Source organism: Sander lucioperca, chromosome 2 (genome assembly GCF_008315115.2).
Source record: "Sander lucioperca isolate FBNREF2018 chromosome 2, SLUC_FBN_1.2, whole genome shotgun sequence".
NCBI lineage: Eukaryota > Metazoa > Chordata > Actinopteri > Perciformes > Percidae > Sander > Sander lucioperca.
This window is the reverse complement of record NC_050174.1, coordinates 20616617-20638965: the sequence shown is the minus strand read 5'-3', so window position 1 is coordinate 20638965 and position 22349 is coordinate 20616617. Positions and strand designations below refer to the sequence as shown.

Genomic DNA, 22349 nt, shown 5'->3' with positions numbered 1-22349 from the left:
GGAGTTAATGCACCGATCCCATACCGATACGTAATAAAGCCCTAAAGAAAATCTACGTAAAGTAGTTTATTTATGTTCTTTTCCCATTATCACTGTCAAACTGCATAATAAAATAAAGTTCATGTTTCACAAAGAGTTTAACCTGAGCCAGACCGACAACAAAGATAGAAATCATATCACATCCATACAGGGATAGTATGCAGTAACAGCTGTTAAAACATATTAAAATATATAACACACTGGTATCGGATCGGTACTCGATATCAGCCGATACGCAAGTTCAGGTATCAGAATCGGTATCAGCAAGCAAAAAATGGTATCGGGCCATCTCTAGTATTTTGTATGTTTCTGTTTTGCGTATTTACTGTGTAACTATGTTGTCTCTTATGCTTTGTCTTGGCCAGGTCGCCCATGCAAATGAGAATTTGTTCTCAATCGGCTTACCTGGGTAAATAAAAGGTTGAATCAAAAAATAAAACTCAAGCAAACACCGTCAGCTTCAACCAGTTTGTTAACACAAAGACAGGACTGCTCATCAGTGATGATCTTACTGTCTGAACTTGATATAAAATGCTAGATCATCCAGGGTAATACAGCGACATCAAAGCAGCCCAGTGTGGATGCAGACGGCCTTGATGAACGCTTGGTTCTACTGACCTATCTAAAGACACTCAAACTCCCAGCTGTGGATGCTGTGCGACCTCTAGCGGTACCTTTGGGTTACTTCAGTGCATTAAATGGGCCAGTACATCAATACAATTAACCCTCCTGTTGTTTTCGTGTCAAAATGGACCCGTTTTCAAAGTTTCTATATCAGACATTTGGGTTTCTTTCAACCAAATTGCCCCAAAAAAATAACCTGGATGGTTCCATACAACGCTCTTCACAAGTAAAAATAAATATCAGTTCACTATGTGATAATTGTGATTTCCATTGGATCAGAGTACTGTCACTTGGGTGCCTGTTCTGACAATCTTCCCAGCCATTGTCACATGACCAATTAATGTTTCCATGATAGCTATCCAAAATTCTGATACCATGGGACCAGCACATGAATTGTTTTGTTTTTTTAAAGTGGCAGACTGAGCCTATAGAAAATGTGTATTGTATTTGGATTTACAATTAGTTTAAAATGAAAATAAGTCAAATTAATAATGAATGTGTTGTTATATTTAGCAGAAATACATTGTGTTGTTCTATCCTATCCAATATTTCTTATATTTCTAAGCAGATTTTCTATGCTGTATTCTGATAAAAAATTAATTGTATAAAATATAAAATATTCTGTTTTGAGTGCAACGATCTTAATGTGTAAAGTAACTATAGTAACTAAAGCTGTCAGGTTAATGTAGCGGAGTAAAAAGTACAATATTTCTCTCTGAAATGTAGTGGAGTAGAAGTAGAAAGTGGCATGAAAAGAAAAGACTAAAGTAAAGTACATGTACCTCAACATCTGTACTTAAGTACAGTAATTACATATAGTACTGGAGTAAATGTACTTAGTTACATTCCACCACTGGTCAGTTATTCATCCATCAACCATTCACGTCTCTCTCTGTCTGAGACGAGCACACGCACACTGACACACAGGATATTACATAAACTCCTATTACTGAATACTTTATTATCCGTCCATCTCCTTTCCCCCCAACATACCCCCAGGGTTCTCCAAGTTAAAGTTAAGACTTTTTAAGACCTTTATAATACCACCTAGGATGAAATTTAATGCCAGATTTAGGGCCATATATTGGAAAATCAGTGTTGATTTTAAGCCCGAGAAAAGAAGTATTTACCAAGTAAATAACCTAAATTTAATAAAACCTTTTTGTGCAGTGTGTTTGTACTCTAACATAAAATGAATAAAATGTCTGTCACACATTTAGAGCTCTTATGCTATGAAACTAAAAGTACAAAATCATCTTCTTTTAAACGTTACCCACACTAAATATTCATTTAATACCTACGAAAGGTCAAGAAAAAATGTAAGACCTTTGTAAACTGTCTAACCTGCAAAAAATATATAAAGTTTAATAGAAGGCAACGTTTTGGTACTAAGACACTGACTTATCCATTACTATAGATAGAGCTTAAACTTCAATACAACTATATATATATATATATATATATATACAGTGAGGAAAATAAGTATTTGAACATCCTGCTATTTTGCAAGTTCTCCCACTTAGAAATCATGGAGGGGTCTGAAATTGTCATCGTAGGTGCATGTCCACTGTGAGAGACATAATCTAAAAACAAAAATCCAGAAATCACAATATATGATTTTTTAACTATTTATTTGTATGATACAGCTGCAAATAAGTATTTGAACACCTGTCTATCAGCTAGAATTCTGACCCTCAAAGACCTGTTAGTCTGCCTTTAAAATGTCCACCTCCACTCCATTTATTATCCTAAATTAGATGCCCTGTTTGAGGTCATTAGCTGCATAAAGACACCTGTCCACCCCAGACAATCAGTAAGAATCCAACTACTAACATGGCCAAGACCAAAGAGCTGTCCAAAGACACTAGAGACAAAATTGTACACCTCCACAAGGCTGGAAAGGGCTACGGGGAAATTGCCAAGCAGCTTGGTGAAAAAAGGTCCACTGTTGGAGCAATCATTAGAAAATGGAAGAAGCTAAACATGACTGTCAATCTCCCTCGGACTGGGGCTCCATGCAAGATCTCACCTCGTGGGGTCTCAATGATCCTAAGAAAGGTGAGAAATCAGCCCAGAACTACACGGGAGGAGCTGGTCAATGACCTGAAAAGAGCTGGGACCACCGTTTCCAAGGTTACTGTTGGTAATACACTAAGACGTCATGGTTTGAAATCATGCATGGCACGGAAGGTTCCCCTGCTTAAACCAGCACATTTTTGGTCATAATTCCACTAACCGTGTTTGGAGGAAGAAGAATGCTGAGTACCATCCCAAGAACACCATCCCTACTGTGAAGCATGGGGGTGGTAGCATCATGCTTTGGGGGTGTTTTTCTGCACATGGGACAGGGCGACTGCACTGTATTAAGGAGAGGATGACCGGGGCCATGTATTGCGAGATTTTGGGGAACAACCTCCTTCCCTCAGTTAGAACATTGAAGATGGGTCGAGGCTGGGTCTTCCAACATGACAATGACCTGAAGCACACAGCCAGGATAACCAAGGAGTGGCTCTGTAAGAAGCATATCAAGGTTCTGGCGTGGCCTAGCCAGTCTCCAGACCTAAACCCAATAGAGAATCTTTGGAGGGAGCTCAAACTCCGTGTTTCTCAGCGACAGCCCAGAAACCTGACTGATCTAGAGAAGATCTGTGTGGAGGAGTGGGCCAAAATCCCTCCTGCAGTGTGTGCAAACCTGGTGAAAAACTACAGGAAACGTTTGACCTCTGTAATTGCAAACAATACTTATTTGCAGCTGTATCATACAAATAAATAGTTAAAAAAGTCATACATTGTGATTTCTGGATTTTTTTTTTTAGATTATGTCTCTCACAGTGGACATGCACCTACGATGACAATTTCAGACCCCTCCATGATTTCTAAGTGGGAGAACTTGCAAAATAGCAGGGTGTTCAAATACTTATTTTCCTTACTATATATATATATATATACATCTCATACCAGAGCATTCTATAGTAGATGGATGTTGATTTCTGTAAAATGAATCCACACAAAAAATCATGTAGAGCATTCATGTTAAGGCATAGTTCCAAAACCTGCTAGGTACCTTATCCATTAACAGATAAATAGAGGAAAAATATCACAATAAACACAACAAGAGTCCCCAGTAAAGGATATGTAAATTAATGTTATGCATTCATGCCTGATTTCATGTGGAAGTTGTTGATTGGTGCCCAAAAACAGTCACCTCCTACAAAAGATGGCTTCTCAGGATGTAACACCATTTGCCTGAAGATGGTCTAGTACCGAAACATTGCCAACTATTAAACTTTATATATTTTTTGCAAGTTAGACAGTGTGCGGGAGTTTTCTTTGCAACTTTTGTCCTGCTTGTCCCCCTCCGATGCACCTGTCTCACATTGTAGATGTGCAAAGTATTTCTGTTTTTGTAAACAAAATTCAATACTTTTAAGGCCTTATTTTTAGAATATTAAATTTAAGACCATTTTTAAACCCCGGGGGAACGCTGCCATTCAAACTAGGGATTGACCGATACAGGTTTTTCAAGGCCAATATCGATTATTAGTAGTTAATGAAACCGATAACTGATTTGGAACCGATATGCATTTACAGTGAAAATTAAAAAATCTTGCTGAGTGAAACCGAAGCAGAGGGACGGACACAGAGCTGTAGCCGAGCCATAGTAGCGCACTTTTTAATTCATTAATTTTATTGGTTATCAGGAAAATAAAACGCCAATACAGATAATCAGCCAGGGCCGATAGTCTGTCTATCCCTAATTCACACAGGCTCAGACACACAGAGACACACAGATCACACACTGTACCAAGATGTGAGATTCCGGTGTGTCCTACCCTGACGGTGCCCCCCCCCCCACCCTATATCTTGTTGTGTCGGCGGAGAACAGCCTTCTTGATCTCCCTCAGCAGAGTTTCCTTGTTGGTCTTTATGTTGGCTTTCGCCGTCTCCAACACAAACTCAATCTTCTCCTGGCTGTAGGGACGCTGGAAGGTGGAGAACTCCTCCATCTTTGCTTTGAACTCCGCTGCATCTACAGAAAACAGCAAAGACCTGTTCAGGCTCCAATCGAGACGCTCCACCCCCGAAAAATGCCTTGATAAGTCAGTAAGGAGGTAGGGTGGGTTGGTGCATAGGTCAAACACACACAGGACTTTCACCAAGTAGTATGTTTTTTTTAAAACTTTTTTACGGAACAAACGGAACTACAGTATGTCACGTTCTGCAGCATGTGCGTAACTAGAAACAAAGTAGCGTCTGATTTTGACCCAAACCACTCTCTGAACTTAAAGGTCACATATGCTTTTCCGTGTTTTCTGTCATATCTACAATGTTATAATGTTGGATTTTCATGTTAAACGTGGCCCAAACTTGAAATAATGAGGGAAATGTATTTTAGACAAATCCCTGTGAGCTAAAACGTTCAGATTTTTAACTGTTCTGAACGCTCCGGTTTCAACAGTTTTTTCTACTCTCGGCTAAGTGTTACGCAACTCTAAGCCGGCCTGCTATGATTGGTCATCTGCTCCAAGTAGGCAGGACTGGAGTGGTTTTATTTTAAGCCACTGCAATGTTCACATTGTCGCATGAAACTACATGCTAACAGCAGTAAACAATGTCACCTTGGCTGAGGTCACATTACTCCTGAAACATTTTCTGTTAGTAGTACTTGCTTAGTATTTTGCCTTTATCTGTGATTTTTGACTGTAGAAATTGCTGCTATATTCTATTAAGTGTCAACTGCTAACTAAAGTAGCTAGCTACATGGCTAACAGTAGAGAACAATGTCATCTGGGCTGCCAATGTTGATAAATTCTCCCCAATTCTGGGTCGCATTACTGCTGTAACATGTCCGATTGGTAGTGTTTGTTTCATAAGTCTTTATCTGCGCAGAAACGTCAAGAAAAAAATCTGTGTGTAACAGACCTTTGCAGTTGTGTCTGTTGAAGAGCGGCATGTAAACAATCGTGGGTTCCTTCTCCTTTCCCTTCAGCACGTAGCAGCCCTTTGGCCAGTCTCTCTCCTCCAGGATTTTGGCGTCTATCTCTGGGAAAGGCTTATTCACCTCGGCTGCATAGTCTCTGGCAAGAGTCAGAGTCTGTGAAGGGACTAGAGGGTCAACATTTTTTCACCGCTTTCATGCTCGTTTGCAATAAATCATACCTGAGTTAGGCAGGTACCGCTTTATTATTTGGCATACTTTTATAAAAGGTTTAGAAGTATTAGGGTCTTACTAAGGGTTAGGGGGAATATCTATATGTGCAGGAACGAGACAAGGTGATACTGATCAGTCAGTTAAATCACATGTACACAAAGCTGGAACATACATTGCACTAGGGATGTCACGAGAACCGGTACTTTGGAACCAACTCGGTACCAAAATTCTGAAAACGTGGTGGTACTCATTTTTCCACAGTACCGTATGTACCAGGGGATGCAATCCTTCCGGACCTGACGTGGGCAGTATATACACCTAACGTTACAAATGTTCTAGACTGCCGCTAAATGCTCAAGAAGAATGCTGACCAGCACGGAAAAACAGCGAGTAGCCGCCCATCTCCGTGCACGGTGCTTACTGACGGCTTCTGGCTTTACCGTACATCTACGGTGGCGGCCTTCAAGACTTGACCTGGAACTCCCAAACCGCAAGTGAGTCTGTTTCTCTGTGCCGTTGTCTGTGACTGCCGTCAGCTAACGTTAGCTCTGATGGCTGACATTAGCTAACTTTAGCGCTTTGTTTTAGTGGACCCCTATGTATTGTCCTTCGTGTCATGGGGACCTGGTTAGATTTATTTACATTTTGTATTAGCCTGTCCAAACGCGTTCGATCGCAGCACGGGTCTCTGGGATCCCCCGTGCCAGTTCACGTGAAATGACATCACATAGTACGCGAGGGTCACCGGGGGACCCGAAGCTCAACGCCAGGCCAATGCAAAAATGTCAAATAAACTGAACGGGTCCCCAACACAAACCAGCCCGGTTCTATGTGAAAAACAACGACAGAGAAACCGACGTAACTGAACATGCTTGCTGCCTGGGAGTTCCAGGTGCTTGTGCTGATGCAAGGCTTCGGAGCAGCGGGCTGTGGGCCCAGAAGACTGACGTTTTCTCCAGATTACATGTAAATCACTCCTTGAAAGACAATGGTTCCATTGTTCAAAAAGTTTTAGAAAGTCGGAACCAACCATAAAACGAAGGACCTATAGGAAGGAAGTATCCAGCACATGCTTTTGAGCCTACGTTTACTAGGAGCAGGGTGATCTTTGAGATTAAACTTGAGTTTGGCTGAAGGTAAATTAAAAGTTTGTTTAACTTTAGCTGAATACTCTCACAGGGAAGGGCCAGGGTGTTGGGAGACTGGAGTGAAGAGGTTTGCATTAAAGCATCTTAAATGGACCATAGACTAGGTTGCATTAAGTCTAGTAAAGGAAATGACCTTCCATAATAAAATAATTACTGATAGTTATTAAACAATGGGTCAATGGTTTGATTGCCTTGCAGTCAAAGGCCCATACACTATATGGTATTATACTGCCGGCATTAACAGTTAGTTTCAATCCAGGACGACTTTCCAGCAGACTGAAAAGCCTTGTTTCCTCCTAGCAGTCCAGTTCGGTTCAGGTCGGTTCAGTTCGTTACACATTAGAATGGTTATTTTTGCGTTTCCATTGTCAAAAGTTAGTAGATGGTACCGAATGAACTGCTCCATCCGTTTTTCGTTACCTTTCTGTTGAGGTACCTAGCACACTGGTCCGATACTAAAAGGTGTCATGGTTGTGGTTTTCAGTTGTAGTTTTTCCTGTTTTATTGTGTTAATTGATTCCCTGTTTCTTTGTTTACCGTCTCACGTGTTTCTGTATTCTCTGTGCTTTACCATGTGTGTGTTTTTATGCTTCAGTTTCCTGTTTTACTTTGTAGTGTCTGTTTCTCTCTAGCTGTGTTCAAAACCGCTCCCTCCCTCACTCACTCACTGTTCCCTATATCAGACTGATCTCATGAAGTGGCGTATGTATGACACGCCAATTGGTATGCCGTTATTGGCGCGTTATGAAGACACACACTCGCTTTTCAGCGTGTTTATCAACGCCGATTGATTACTAATGTTAACTAGCATTTTAGTTAGCAATAATTAGCCTGTGCCCATGTTATCTCCTTACATATACCTACGCTCTCCGTCTCTGCAAGATTGGGAATGATTGAGATTTCTCTTGGCACAGCTACCAGAAGACTTCCAACTTTCAGACAGGTTGCTCATGTCACATCTACGTCTTCAAGCTCAGTTGGAGGCTGCTCAGTAACGCTCAGCCCTCACCGGAAAGGTGCTTCTAATATCCTTCACTGGTCTCCGTCCAGAGCAACGGGATCTGTTGGTCCATTTCTTTAACTGTCTACGGATAGGTAACGGTTTCAAACACAGCTTCCTGCCTTGTGTTTTCCCGCCTCTGTGATTTTCTGCCCCGCCCTGATGTGTTTCACCTGTTCCTCAGCCCTCATGTCACCGGTCCCTTGTTTCACCCTCGTTACCTTGTGTATTTAGTATCTGTGCTTTCTTGGTCTGTTGTCCGAACGTCGTCATTCCATGTGTCTTTCCTGCGCCTTTCCCCTATGTGGTTTGTTTATGCTTGTTTTCAGTTTTACTAGAGTATTGGTTTTTGTTTGGCTCTCTTTTGCAAGTTTGTACCTGCCGTTTTCAGGACACCTTTTGTTTGTAAGCCATTTGTATTTGTATCACTAAACCTTCAAAAAACTTCCCGCTGCCTCTTCACCTTTACGCTCTGCATTTTGGGTCCAAGCCAGCACAATCCCTGACAAAAGGTGGAGCTAGAAACACTGCAGTCCACCATTGGTGCAGACGTTCATCTGCATCGTCCATGAATAGGAAATACAGCCAGGAGCTGGATGGAACAGTTAGGAGTAAAAAAAAAAAAGGTTTCTCAGCTCGTTTTTTTTCAACGCATGGCTGTCCATGGCTCTTACCATCCGGTAACAACCCCGCCTACATTTGGGGGTGCCGTCTGTGGTGGAAAGGCGGAACAGATCTAGTGTTTAGGTACGTGTCCTTACGGGTTACGGACAGTTCTAAAAGTACTATACTGAAAGTGTTGGATGGAAACACGGCCAAACACACACACAATCACACACACACACTGTACCTCAAACATGTTTCCAGCGCTGTACTCCGGTGCAATGATGAGGTCGATGTCTCTCTTTTCTCCCAGGAATGAAGGGTATCCTACGTTAATCAGCAGCCCGGCATCTGTCAGGTGGAATCTCTCTGTAGAGCGGAGGTAAGGTGGAACCGTGGAATCTGCCCAAGAAAACAAATGTTAAAACTTTAGGCAAGCTTGTTTTAACGTATCTACTTAACTTAGTTTTCTTCACTATTGTTTTGCATTTGCCAATTACTGTGTGTGCTGGAATTTGTGAAAAAAACATTACCTTGGCCATTGTGACAAACCGTTTTGGTCACTTGAGGTGACTGTGTGCACTCTAACAAGCACAAACACTTTCGTCCGCGCCATAGTTTTATACATCTAATTTGCAATCTAAAAAAAAATATTGTCAGTTGTTTTGTAGTCTCACTTTGCCAGACCCTCCTTCAGCGCGCTGGCTACTCCACATTGTGAGCCGAAGTCACGCCCTTCTACTTCCGGCCAATGGGACCTGTCTTTCGGAAAAATATGAACAAGAGTCAACGGAGAGATAATAATTACAGGACTACACACTTCAATGTCGCATGGATGACGTCTCGCTGAAGCTACGATGTCTCTGTGTATCGTACCGGGGATGTAACGTTACTCAAATGAGCAGAGGATCTTGCTTGTTCTTTTGCTTATCTGCTGAAAACACTTCACTGGATAAAACCCATCAGGTAAGATAACGTTACATGTGTTGTGGAACAGAGCTAAGCCAGCTAGCTAACGAGCAAGTTGAGCATCAAGCTAGGTGATGTAAATTGTGTGAGACGAGAGATGTAGTTCACTGAGTGGTTTCACACAAAACTAAGTGGTCATGTGACAAACCTACAGCTAACTGAGACTTTCTTCGGTTGAAAAATTTTAAATTGCCGAACATCATATTTGTAATCCATGGCTCAATTCAGACGGGTTCAAAAAATAATTATTATCTCTCCATTGACTCTCGTTCATACTTTCATGTCATGGGCGGTACTGAACTCTGCACAGAGCCGCTGCAAAACAGTCGTGCGAGAGAAAATTCAGATTGGATAGATAGTCTAGCTCGCTGTCTGGATTTACTCTGCGGAGATCTGAAGAGCAGTTAACCATAGTCCTCAGAAATCCACCGGAGTTTAAAATTCCAACACGAAGGAAGGAAAATACATGCATCCAGCGGAATTTCCTGCAGCACCGGAGCAATCCCGGAAGTGGAAAGAGAAGGATATAGACTACCATATTTTCCGGACTATAAGTCACACTTTTTTTCATACTTTGGCTGGTCCTGCGACTTATAGTCAGGTGCGACTTATATATCAAAATATATATAATTTAACATGTTTTTAAATGTTATTTCATAGGCGCTCTAGGCTTGTGACAACTATATGCTGCTCCTAAAGACAACTGAGAAAGAAAAGAAAATCTTATTCTGCAGATTACAAACTGCAGGTAGTAAAATACGCAGCCGAAAACGGTAATCGAGCAGCACAAAGAAAGTTTGGAGTGAGAGAGAAACTTGCGAGGGACTGGCGAAAAGGTTAGTCTTACTGCAATGAAGACAACAAAGAAAGCTAATCGGCTAATCGCGGGCTGAAAGCAAGATGGCCAGAGCTGGAGGAACGAGTCCACAGATGGGTGCTTGAACAGCGTCCTGCTGGGAGAGGCTCGTCAACGTTGCAGTTACGTCTCCATGCCCTGGTAGTTGTTCTGTGTGCTACTGTGTAGTTGAATAACTGTTAATGTGTTATGTTAACATACCGGACACCTACCGTATTCAGCCCCTTGTTCTGTGTGCTGTTGTGTAGTTGAATAACTTGCCTTTCCTGTTCTTGGTCTTGGATTTTGTGAAATAAATTTCTAAATAAATGCGACTTATAGTCCAGTGCGACTTATATATGTTTTTTTCCTCTTCATGACGCATTTTTTGACCGATGCGACTTATACTCCGGAGCGACTTATAGTCCGGAAAATACGGTAGTTGTTTTGTACCCAAAAGTTGGCGGTGGGACAGGTAATGGCTGTATACACTAAATATGCAAAAGGGGCTGTTCACATAATGTGACCGGGAGTTAATCCATCTTTTGTTTTTTCCTCGGCCAATATTTGGGGGCCGGCCTTCATTTGTTTGTGTCGACCACACCCCCGGCCATTATTCAAGACATGGCTTTTATTTGAAGAAATACGGTAAGCGTATTATCCAAAATGTCAAACTATTCCTTTTTTTAAAGATAGACAACATAGCGTTTTTTACTAAACTAAACTTTACTAAGTTAACTGCTACTATTGCTGAAGTCTTCTCACCTTGGTATTGGTAGAGGAAGTTTCCAGTAGTTCCCCACTCCCATTTCATAATCATGGGTAGTACCTGCTTAGTAAGCAGAGAGACTGGGGAACAACAAATTGAAAAGAATTACACAGGCGTGTTTACATCTCATTGAAATAAAATAGATCTGTTCATACCAATCTGACTGTGTATCTGCCATACACTGACCATGTGTTTTGAAAGCTCCGTCCTCCAGACTCTGGCTCCAGGTCTGTACCGCCGCCAGCAGCTCCAGACTCCACTGGCCAGAAAGACTTTTTCTTTCCTCCGAACTCTCGGACTCCAGCCACACTGACTTGTTATGATTTAGCATGTCTGGAAAAGATAACAATCTAATGGACTCTGTCATTTTAATAAGACATTTGCTGCGTCATTATTTCATCACAGACACAAAAGAGTTGAAAAGGGAAGAAAATGTAAACATTGATGGCATTACTTTCTGTGTATCAGTAGCTACAATCTTGGGAAGTAGCTTGCTGCTATCAAAACAATTGGATTTAATAGTGAATTTTTATTGTAAAATCATCTGAGCAGAGTTATCTTTATTATTACCTCTATCTTCTAGTATTTTCTGCAACTTGTCCAGGTCAGACAGAGCGGTAGGATCCTTTATGGTGCTTCTAGTCAGGGCTACAAGTGTGTTAAGAGCATTGTACACACGCAGGTAGTCTTCAGCAGCACTGTCTACTTGTCCAGGAACTGAAAAACACACACACACACACACACACACACACACAGAAGAGATTTATCTCTGCCGCTTCAAAAAAATACATTTAAGTGGGCCTATGTATGACGATGTCAATCTGTGATTACCATTCAGCCAGGGAGGGATGAGGTCTTTGATCGTCTCCTCATGAGCCAACGCACAGCCTAAAATACCTGCACAGTTTCAACGCACACACACACACACACACACACACACACACACACACACACACACTTTTAATAAAAATAATAACAACATAAATATAAATAGCTGCTCTTAAGCTGCTAAATGCTTCATTATATTCACCAGACAGCTAGTTGCTAACTTGGTGTGTCTGCTGTTTGGTGCTGAGCAGAAATGGAACAGTGGGTTTATCAGAGCTTGTTCACTGAAAATACTCTGCCTTTTGTGGCCAAAAACAAGGTTAGTGAGTTGAGTGAGGAGTAAAACAAAAAAATAAGCTAAAAGAGGGTAAAACGCTCTTTCGAGCTGAGGATAAACTACAGAGTTGGGTGATAATTCTCTGTTTGGAACAGTTTGTGAACAGTGTTTTCTGTTGGAGATGGTAAGTCCCTTTGGGGTGGACTTTGGGCTTTTTCACTTTGTAAACCTATTGCATGCACAAAAAAGATATATAACACAATAAAGAAAAGGGAAAAGCCAAAAAGCATAATATGAGCACTTTAAGATAGTACTTTCTGAGTATTTATTGGAAATATTTATTGCTGTACACATTATTCCCACAATGTTAGAATCATGATAACACATTTGAATGCCTATAATTTAATAACCAAAGCATTAGTAGTTTAGGCAGTGTTTTCTCTAGAAATTTCTCTAGTCATGTGACCTGTAAGGTTTCATTTTACCGGTCAAATGGGGGAAATTCCGGTCGAATGTTTTCTGTGTTTATTGCGCTTCAAAACAATTAATAGGCAGGCCATATCAAAAAATAATAACATTAAGGCATGTAGTTTGCATGTAGTTTTACACTACATTGAAATGTAGGCTACTTTCTACAGGCAACACCACTAACCTTCTGCTGCCGGTTTATCCTAATTTTACTTATACGATTTTCGCGTTAGCAGCAGTTGCTAGTTGCGTTTAGCCACTGCAGAGCTCCGTCGCATTAGCGGCAGTTGCTAGTTGTGTTTAGCCGCTACAGAGCTCCGTCACATTAGCGGCAGTTGCTAGTTGTGTTTAGCCGCTACAGAGCTCCGTCACATTAGCGGCAGTTGCTAGTTGTGTTTAGCCGCTACAGAGCTCCGTCGCATTAGCTGCAGTTGCTAGTTGTGTTTAGCCGCTACAGAGCTCCGTCATGTCAGCGGCAGTTGGTAGCCGACAAAAGGTGACTGTGAACCGGGTATAGGCACCGCCAGATGACGTTCCTATATATGTATAGCTGACAAAAGTGAGCGTCCTGAAGCAGAACAAGACCTCATCACTACTTAAAATACTTCAAAATAAAAGCCAGGTATGAATTGGTTTCTAGGCGTTTAGTTACTGTAAGTCCATACTGCTCTGTGAACACACCTTGTAGTTTGACCATGTCCATCTCTGGCTTCTCCTCCAGCAGCTCTCCGTTCTGAAATGTGCTGCCCAGGAGAGACGTTGAGATGAAAAGTCCCAACTCTGTGAAACCAGCCTCGTGCGGGCTCACCTCGAACCATTTCCCTGAAAGAGAGTAAGTCTGTTTACACTTGCAATAAATAAGTCATTAACATTTGGATGGTGCAACAAGGCAGACCTACTTGGTTCTTTCGGGGAATGATTGTAACGATTTACAAAGAATATGTTTACGGCATTTCCTCTCTAAGTGAGACATTTTGGGACCGATTGGTGGGATTGCTGTGGTCAAATTGCAAAAAGAGCAACTGACGTTTAACAATGTATCCAGCTAATTTAAATAACTCAAGTTACTGTATTGTGTGAACAGTTAAATTCATTTAATATTGTATGTGCCGTTTTCTTTTGCAGGTTGCAAATGTTCCACCAAAACAAGTTCCTTCCTGAGACTTTTTTGCAGAGCCACCGTCGCAGCGTCCGGAGCTTAGCGCCGCCCAAGACGATTGTGATTGGTTTAGAGAAATGCATACAACCCAGAGCGTTTTTTCCTCCTATCCTAGAATGTGTATGTGGTGTAACCAGACCTTACTCCACAGCGCTGTGGCGATAGGTCTGGCTATGTAAGACTACTAAGGTGATAATGTGACATGTGTACGTGTACCTTGTATGGGCCCGTGTGAGTAGCAGTGCTTCTCTATGGCGCTGTAGATGGGGTAAGGGTTGGTGGCATTTCTGCTGGCCTCATCTGAAAGACGCCGTAGGTCCATCTAATAAAACATAAGATGTTTCTGTGAAGGACTACACATACAATCTCCATAATAGAGTGTGCATGCGTTCAAATGCATCTCATCTGTATATCTGTGTGTGTGTGTGTGTGTGTGTGTGTGTATATGTGTATATATATATATATATATATATATATATATATATATATATATTACCTCTTTGTATATACAGTAATGTAAGTGTTTATAGTGTAAATATTACTCATAACTCTTATTCTTTCTTTATTTTTTTTTTCTATTTCTATTTAATGTGTATTTTCTTTATTGTGAATTTCCCCAATGTGGGATGAATAAAGTCTATATGATGGGGGTAGACAGAAAAGGAGCGCTTCTTTTTGGTGGGTGAAAAAGGTTGAAAAAGGTCTAACAAGGTGCTCTTCGGTGCAGGGGTAATCCAATAGTACTAGAACAGCATGAATACCAAGGCACTCTTGTTGAATAAAATATTTAAAAAGCCTTTATTTATGCAGCTAATGCATAGCAAAAGGTAAAAAAAAAATACAGCACACAGACCTTCTTTAGGGTCTCTAAGAGTGCCTTGGTTTTCATGCTGTTCTGGTACTAAAGTCTATCTTATCTCTTATATTATCTTAAATGGGACATAAGAGTAAAAGTGTGTGTGTGTGTGTTTACCCAGGTACCTGTTTCATGATCCCAGCAGAGGTCAAAACCCCCCACACATCGCTGAGAGAGAAGTGCTCCTCCTTTGCCCTCTCACCCAACCAGGCCAGAGCTTCCTCCAGCGGAACCCCAGGGCCTGACAGCCTGGACACTGCTGTGTCCAGGCTGTCACTCCACTGTGGGTCGCTGTAGATGGAGGACATGGACCTATCACAGGGGACACAAAGGTACACATAGGTCAAAAGAAACTGTCATGGAGAAAAACTGATCAAAGTTGTCCAATTGAAATTTTAAGATGTGCCGCTTGTATCACAACTCTCTCTCATGCATTGAGTAGTCTTTATCGATGACGTTTCACTTTCGGGATTGCTCCGGTGCCGCCTGATATTCCACCAGATGTCCCTCATTTCTGCCGGATGTCCGTCACCTTCCGCTTTCTTTGTACTGGCATTTTAAATGCCGGTGGATTTATGAAGGCTATGGTTAACTGCTCCTCAGATCTCTGCACAACTAAAACAACTTTTGAACGTAACCATGTTCCACCAAAACAAGTTCCTTCCCGAGGCTATTTTGTAGAGGCACCAAAGAAATGCCAATACACCAGAGCATGTTTTCTCCCATCCCGAAATGCTGTGTGGACTAGCCATACCCTCCTTCGCAGCGGTCTGGCAATGCAAGACTACGCATTCAGTAACATGCATGAAAACATCTCACAATAAAAGTTGGCGGTAGCTGCCAGAGGTAGCCTTTGAACGGCACAGTGAATTACATTTTTGTTTTTGTTTTCTCAGTCTATAGCTAAGTGTTAACTTATGGAGGAATTTAAAATAAGTCTCCCTGACCTGCTTCTCCGTAATTTAAGGTAGGGACGTGGGTATATGTCCCTACCACCAGAGCTGTACTGCAGTGCTATTTGTTTAAGTAGTAGAGTGCATCTATGACACACTTAGTGAAATACAGCTATAAAATGAAAGGATGTATCGCTGTACTTTCTTCACAGTAAAGCAGAAATAAGTTTTGTTCTGCACTGTGTTCTGGCCTGTCCACCTGTTCAGTGCTCATTCATACACAAACTTGTGTGTAAGTGTGATTATTGTTACCATGTTGACCCAGAAACTGATCCCAGGTAGAGCAGAGTGTCCAACAGATGTTCCTTTTCCATCTGATAGAGGGAACCGACCAGACCCACAGCTGCCCTCTGACCCCCACCTGATGCCAACAGAGCGATGTGGGGAACCGAATCCTTTTGGAAACATGATGGAGAGAGGGTTAATGTGCCTATAGGAGAATGTCTTTGTTGTGGCTTGGCCCGATTTCAAAAGGTGGTTAGGAAGACGACTCGTGGAGATGGAATGTAGGTTTTATTAAAGATTGTTCTTGAATCAAGTATCAGATCTTCAGACGGGGGGTGTCAGCAGAGCTCAGTCTGACAATGGTCCCGTGGTACAAAGCATATATGCCCTCACAGAAATACAAAATGGAGTTGTAACTGTGACATACCAATGCACATGTTTCACATCAGATATTTTTCAATATTGTTGTTACAAAGTTGTTTAATAAAGAAGGCCAAGAAAGATGTAAGACGATTAAAGCATGTCGTGATGCTGGGATGGTGGCCACGGGGAAGAAGAAGATTGCTCCTCCCCCCTGTAATGCGCTCTAACTTATAGTGGGTGAAAGGGTAACAATAAAAGGAAATTTTGAAAGTTCACAGGAGCAATACAGCGAAGAAGGCGATGCATATCGTGCTTTTCGAAGTGGAGTCTTGTATCCTGCAATAGGGAAGAAGAAAAAGACAAAGATGACAAAGTCCAAAGTTGAGTCAACATTTGGTAAAGTCATTAAAGAGGCCGAAGACGAAGTGAGTGAGAGGGAGGAGAATACGAATGTGGATGAATAACGATGAGGACCACCAGTAACAGGAAGAAGGTTTTTTTTTCTTACTGTAGTACAGTTGATTCCCAGGCTGCTGAGGGACTCCAGAACTACTCGTTTCCTCTTGTGAACATACTCCTGTTCACCAGCACACAGAGACTGGGACAGACGGATGGCTTTCTGGGGATGATCAAAGACAGCCTACTCAATCGTACTGAATAGGTAATAATACTAGTAAATAATATTACACATTATTCACAAGGCACCTTTAAAACAGAGTGTTTCACATGGGAAAATCAATAGAAAAAAATCAGCAGAACATTAAATTAAATCAGGCCACAAAGCACAGAGAATTAAAGGTGCCGTAGGTAGGATTGTGAAGATCCAGGACTTAGCCAAAAAATTTGAACATCGACAACTTCTCAGTCCCTCCCCCCTATTCTGATAAAGCCCAAAACGGTCTTCTAAGCCCCTCCCCCACAAAACCATGTTCGGAGAGAGCTTGGACCCGCTACAGTTTGCTTATAAAATCAAAGCGAGGTGTAGAGGATGCCAGCCAGCACCCAAGTCCACCAACACTATTTTAAACACCAGAGTGCCACCTGTCCTATTCTCCATCTATACAAATGAGATCACCTGCAGCAGCAACAGACTCTAACTATTTAAGTATGCGTTTAAGTATGCGGATGACATGGCCTTGGTGGCCAACCTCAGTGATGACAATGACACAATGGCACTTTGGTTCAAGAGAAGCTCACTGGAGCTTAACTGTACATACACACCGCCGCCGACTTGAGCTTCTATAGATACCTGCAAGGAGCGTCAAATCTGTCAGCGTCGCGTTTTGGGCGTTTTGAGCGACCAGAGCGTCAATCAGAAAGTTGAAAGTAGGTCAACTTTATGGTAATGAGCTATGACGCGGTTCAGCGGCAACCAATCGGAAAATAGACGTCCTTCGCGCTGGCTGATTCCAGAGAAACATACGATGTAAACTTTTGTTCCTACCAAAACATTAGTTCCGAGAAAAAGGAGGAAAAGCTCATCATCGCCGTTGCTGAGTTCCCTATCATTTATGATATTTGCGTATAGGGACCAGTTAACGTTACCTGCCGGTCACATCGTCTCTAAACAGTCCGCTCACAGTGAAGTCCTGCCCGGATCAACAGCTGGCGGCTACTCGCTCTGCCTGTATTCTGCTGCGGTTCAGCGGCTAACGAGCGAGCTAACTGCTAACAGACACCGCTGCGACCAACAACCAATACAAATTCTACATACAAAATATCAGGCCGACTGCTTGATACTCCTCATCCACTATCCACACTATTGAGACTGGAAGGGCAAGTAGTGGAACAGGTTGAAAGTTTTGAGTACCTTGGTACTTTGACCACCGTCACACCTTCACCCTGTATGTTGACACAATTTACAAAAAGGCCCAACAGCGCATGTGTCCTCTCCTTTGAAGTGAGAATGGACATTTAATCCAGAGTATACCAGTCACTGATAGTCTGTCATCGCTTTCACCATCACATCTTGGTACAGCTTCCTACCAAACAAATGCAAGAGAAAGCTGGCTAGGTTAGCCAGGAAAGCCGTTAAGATCATAGGCATTCCACAATACAGCCATCTGATCTTTATATACAAGCAGTGGAAAGAAAATCCAACTTCATCATCCAGGATGCCTCCCACCCCCTCCACCAAAGCTTTGAGCTATTAGCATCAGGAAGGAGGTTCAGAGTAGAGTGCCTCTGGCTAAAAAGTCATTATACAACAAATCCTTCATTCCCAATGCAATACATATACAAAACTCATGCTACTGACACATCACACACACAGAAAATGTTCTAACATGGCAACATATTAGACAATAAAGCTTTTTGAATGTTGAATCTTAAATGTGTGTGCATGAGCAGTGATTGGCACGCAGTTAGACACCCCCCCCCTGGCCCTGATTGGTGCATCTGAACAGGGAGCGGGGGATTTTTGCAAATCACACTACAGGCTGTAGGTGGCGCCAGAGGAGCTGGATTTCTTTTTTCTTTTTTTTATGACCTGCTTCATGTAGTTCTACTGGAACATAGGGTCAGTTTCAGCAAATATGACAGAAAGTTAGTTTTATAAGTCTTACCTACTGCACCTTTAAATAGAATAAAATACCCAACAGTGAAACAATATAGAATAATAAAAAAAATTAAGTGAAAAACTAAATACACAAATATTAAAATATGTATGCGTCTCTTGAAACAACCAAGAAAAATTAATTTCATCCCAGAGTTGAATCTGCCTCAAAGATCCAATGTGTTACACTATTATACATATTGATGAAACATTCTTTAATGTACACTGAAAAAAATGTTGTGTTATTTACTTGGGAAAACCTAGGAAAGTTTTTGCACTTAGAAATTGTAAGTAAATTCTACAAGGGCGATCATCAAGTCAACTTTACTTGCACATATAAGTTTCTTTTACTAGAAAACCTCAGGTAATTTACTGATGTTTATTAATATGGTTATTGAATTTTACTCTCTCATTCTTTGGAAATTTTACTTAAACTGACTGCTTCAAACTGAAAAATCTCACCTAAAACCAATGCCTTTTAAGGTAATTTTTAAATACTTTTTCTAACTTTTATTTATGGACTATATTTAAGTGACATTTACACATTTTTCTGAACTTTAAATTACCTAAATTTGTTCTTAATGTTTTTGTTTATTGAAACAATGACTTAAAAACAAAAATGAGGCAACTGTTTAATTTAACAACACATTTATTTTTCTTAAGTGAAAAAAATAATTTTTTCAATGAAACATTTTCCAGCAAGTTTGCATGGCAAAACAACAAGGTATAGTTCCCCCTAAGATGAATTGTTGTGTACTCTGTTGTTTCCTTGTGTTAATTATGCGAAGGAAACTCTCATCATTTTGGCAAACCCGCCATTTATTCACAGCATCTAGCGAAGGATTAATCATGCAGTCAGTCCCGGTTTACACACACATACATACGTCTCACTGCAAGTGCAAAATAAAAAGAGGTTAGCTGGTTAGCTAGCGACACATGTCGCACTGGCCACATTAATTATTATATAAAGAAAACCACCGTCAACGTTACATTAAGAGAACGTTCTCGACCGTTCGGGAGCTACACGTTTCATAAACAAAATAAACCACTCGTTTTGTATAAAATTAAGATAATTAATAAAAACGATGGTGGAGCTCATAACCTGTGCACTTACCAAGGGGACAGCAAGGTCTGACTGCTGTACCCCCGGGGTGCACGACCCAAGTCCACAGGTACGTTACGTTTAGTGACCATAGTAAAAATTAAGCTACAGTGATACGTGATGTGTGATAATGGCAAGTGGGATCATATTATATTTTAACTCCGTTACATATGCAGGAAAAACCCTTAATGACTTACCTTCAAGATGATTTCGCTGTTCCTGCCTCCATTAAACCTGACCGCCGTCGTTGTGTTCATAGATATGGTTGTGTTCTTGTGTTTTGGCGGACAACGAAGCGCATGCGTCCTGTATGCGCGTCACAAGGCGCATGCGCGGATTCAAAACACCCAACACTAAACTTATTTGGTATTTCTAAGTTCATGTGCGATGACTATGAAACCTTTGAATATTATGTGAAAATACTAGGGCTGTCAAAATAACGTGTTCATTTCGATTAATTAATCTGAGAAAAAATAACACGTTAAAAAAAAGAACGCAGATTAATCGATTCCATATTGACGTTTGACCCGGAACCGTTCTAGCCACCATTGGACTGTAAAATGAAGGAGGGAGACGAGAATGTGCTGCCTGGATCATTAATTGGAACATTTATTTGTAAAAATCTTCTTCCTGCCAACCCTGGCTACCAAAATCTGGTGCCACTGATATGTCTGCTCTTCTCTCTGATGCTCTGAAACAGACGATACAGGCAACACAAACACCGCTGCACGTGATGCTAGTTAACACTATACACAACAGCAGCTAACGTTAGCCTACCGCTAGCTAGTTAACACTATACTCGACAGCAGCTAACGTTAGCCTACCGCTAGCTAGTTAACACTATACTCGACAGCACCTAACGTTAACCTACCGCTAGCTAGTAGCTGGATTAAAAACGGTTAAAATGCTGACAGCTAACGCTAAACGGTGTAAAGTTTGACTGTGTTTTACTGTAGAGGATTCAACACCGGGATGTAACAATCTGCAACTGCCGTCGGAGAAACAACACAGATCAATCAACTAAATCAAACTACAGCCTCGTGGTGCATTTCAAGTTATTGTAAATGTCCTTTTCCCATCTGGTGGTTGTTTTTGTCGTTCAACAGCAATTTACTAGTGAAATAAGTTAGTTATTGTTATACATTATTATTAAATCATTTAATTTCGACCATATGGCCTTAGCAATAAACAAGCCGTTCTTTAATGTCACCGACTGTTGTTTAGTACCTTTTTTTTTTCTTTTCTTTTTTTACTTTCTTAAAAAGTATCGATTCAGGCAGCGTTAATTATGTATGCGATTAATTTTGATTAATTAATCGAAATTAGAGAGAGTATGTAATTAATTAGATTACATTTTTTAATCGATTGACAGCCCTATAAAATACATAATAAAACTTACTCTTCCCACACAGTTTATTACATGAATGACATATATAGTTTCACTTGAATAATTCCAGTTCTCACTGATACTTACAATTAGAAAATAAAAATTGTGACAGTATAAAAATAAAAAATCATGCCTTATAAAACAGTTTACATTTTTTTTGTTTAAACAGAAGCAGTTTGTGGCAAGGTTGATTCAGTGGGTAGAGCAGGCGCACATATACTGAGAGGTTCATGCCTCGACGCAGAGGTCCAGGGTTCAAATCCGACCTGTGACGATTTCCTGCATGTCTCCCCCCCTCTCTCTCTCCCCTTTCTCACCTAGCTGTCCTATCAAATTAAAAGACGGAAAAGTCCCCCCCCCCCCTAGTGAATTTACATGCAAATGCACCTTTTAACATCTTCCAAAGAAACAACACCACGACTTGTCATTAAAAGTGTATAGCCAAATGTCTAAGCCAAATGATGAGAAGAAATTATTTGTAAAGTTTTTTAATTCTTTTTTGTCAGTATGCCCCTGTACCTTATAGACAAAAAAAGTGTTTTTGACCCGAGAAACCTTTTTTATAGTTCTAAGAACCCCCCTTTGTATTGTTTCCGCAAAGCAAGAAATAGTAACAATCGTAGTTCTCAGAACGCCGTTTAGAAGATTGTTTTTGTTGTTCAACAATTTGTTCTAAAAATGCCTGGACAAACGTGGTATCAGCGTAGGGAAACCTGATATGGAGTGATTTCCTTTTAAAGGACATGACAGACAGTTGATTATACGCATCCTGCTACAACACAACCTAAAACCTTTGCCTTGCATCTCTCACCTCAGAAGCAGCTGTATTCCCCTCCGTGTTGTCCACTGCTTTTGCCAGCACTACTGAAATCACGAGCAAAAGGCAAATTCCTGAGCCTGAAAAGGTATTTCCAGTTTCCATGTTGTCCACTGCTTTTGCCAGCACTACTGAAATCTACAAGTAAGAGGCAAATCCCTAAGCCTGAAAAAGTATTTCCTGTCTCCATGTAACAGCCCTCAGGGTTTAATGAAATCCTG

At 41.1% G+C, this 22349-nt stretch overlaps 1 protein-coding gene and 1 long non-coding RNA gene across 6 annotated transcripts in view; one reads left to right on the top strand and one right to left on the bottom strand.

The window, feature by feature from the left end:
- LOC118494613 overlaps positions 1-9884 on the top strand; it is an 18868-nt gene extending 8984 nt beyond the window's left edge. Inside the window, exon 3 of the long non-coding RNA XR_004896727.1 lies at positions 9873-9884. This is a non-coding gene — a long non-coding RNA (uncharacterized LOC118494613). The remainder of the gene's footprint in view (positions 1-9872) is intronic.
- LOC116063386 (cytosolic phospholipase A2 gamma-like) lies at positions 4301-22349 on the bottom strand. 5 transcript variants are annotated; one of them, XM_035998958.1, is made up of 14 exons: positions 22232-22327; positions 22123-22147; positions 16777-16887; positions 15933-16075; positions 14853-15039; positions 14088-14193; positions 13394-13534; positions 11971-12036; positions 11710-11856; positions 11326-11472; positions 11136-11219; positions 8814-8968; positions 5587-5758; positions 4304-4693 (listed from the first exon to the last, which is right to left on the bottom strand). In XM_035998958.1, coding segments are annotated over exons 1-14 (1659 nt in total). In that variant the 5' UTR covers positions 22234-22327; the 3' UTR covers positions 4304-4520. The 5 variants fall into 5 exon arrangements, with proteins under 5 accessions (XP_035854849.1, XP_031174218.1, XP_035854850.1 ...); XM_035998956.1 differs by having other exon boundaries at positions 4301-4693; positions 11136-11223; positions 11342-11472; positions 22123-22349; XM_031318358.2 differs by having other exon boundaries at positions 4303-4693; positions 22123-22348.

Excerpts from the sequence above, each read along its gene's own strand:
- LOC116063386 (XM_031318358.2), bottom strand. The coding sequence starts at position 22,233 with ATGGAAACTGGAAATACCTTTTCAGGCTCAGGAATTTGCCTTTTGCTC. Across the intron at positions 16,888-22,122 it reads GGAATACAGCTGCTTCTGAG|AAAGCCATCCGTCTGTCCCA; the intron begins GTGAGAGATGCA and ends GATCATCCCCAG. Across the intron at positions 12,037-13,393 it reads GGACATGGTCAAACTACAAG|GTATTTTAGGCTGTGCGTTG; the intron begins GTGTGTTCACAG and ends GAAACTGTGCAG.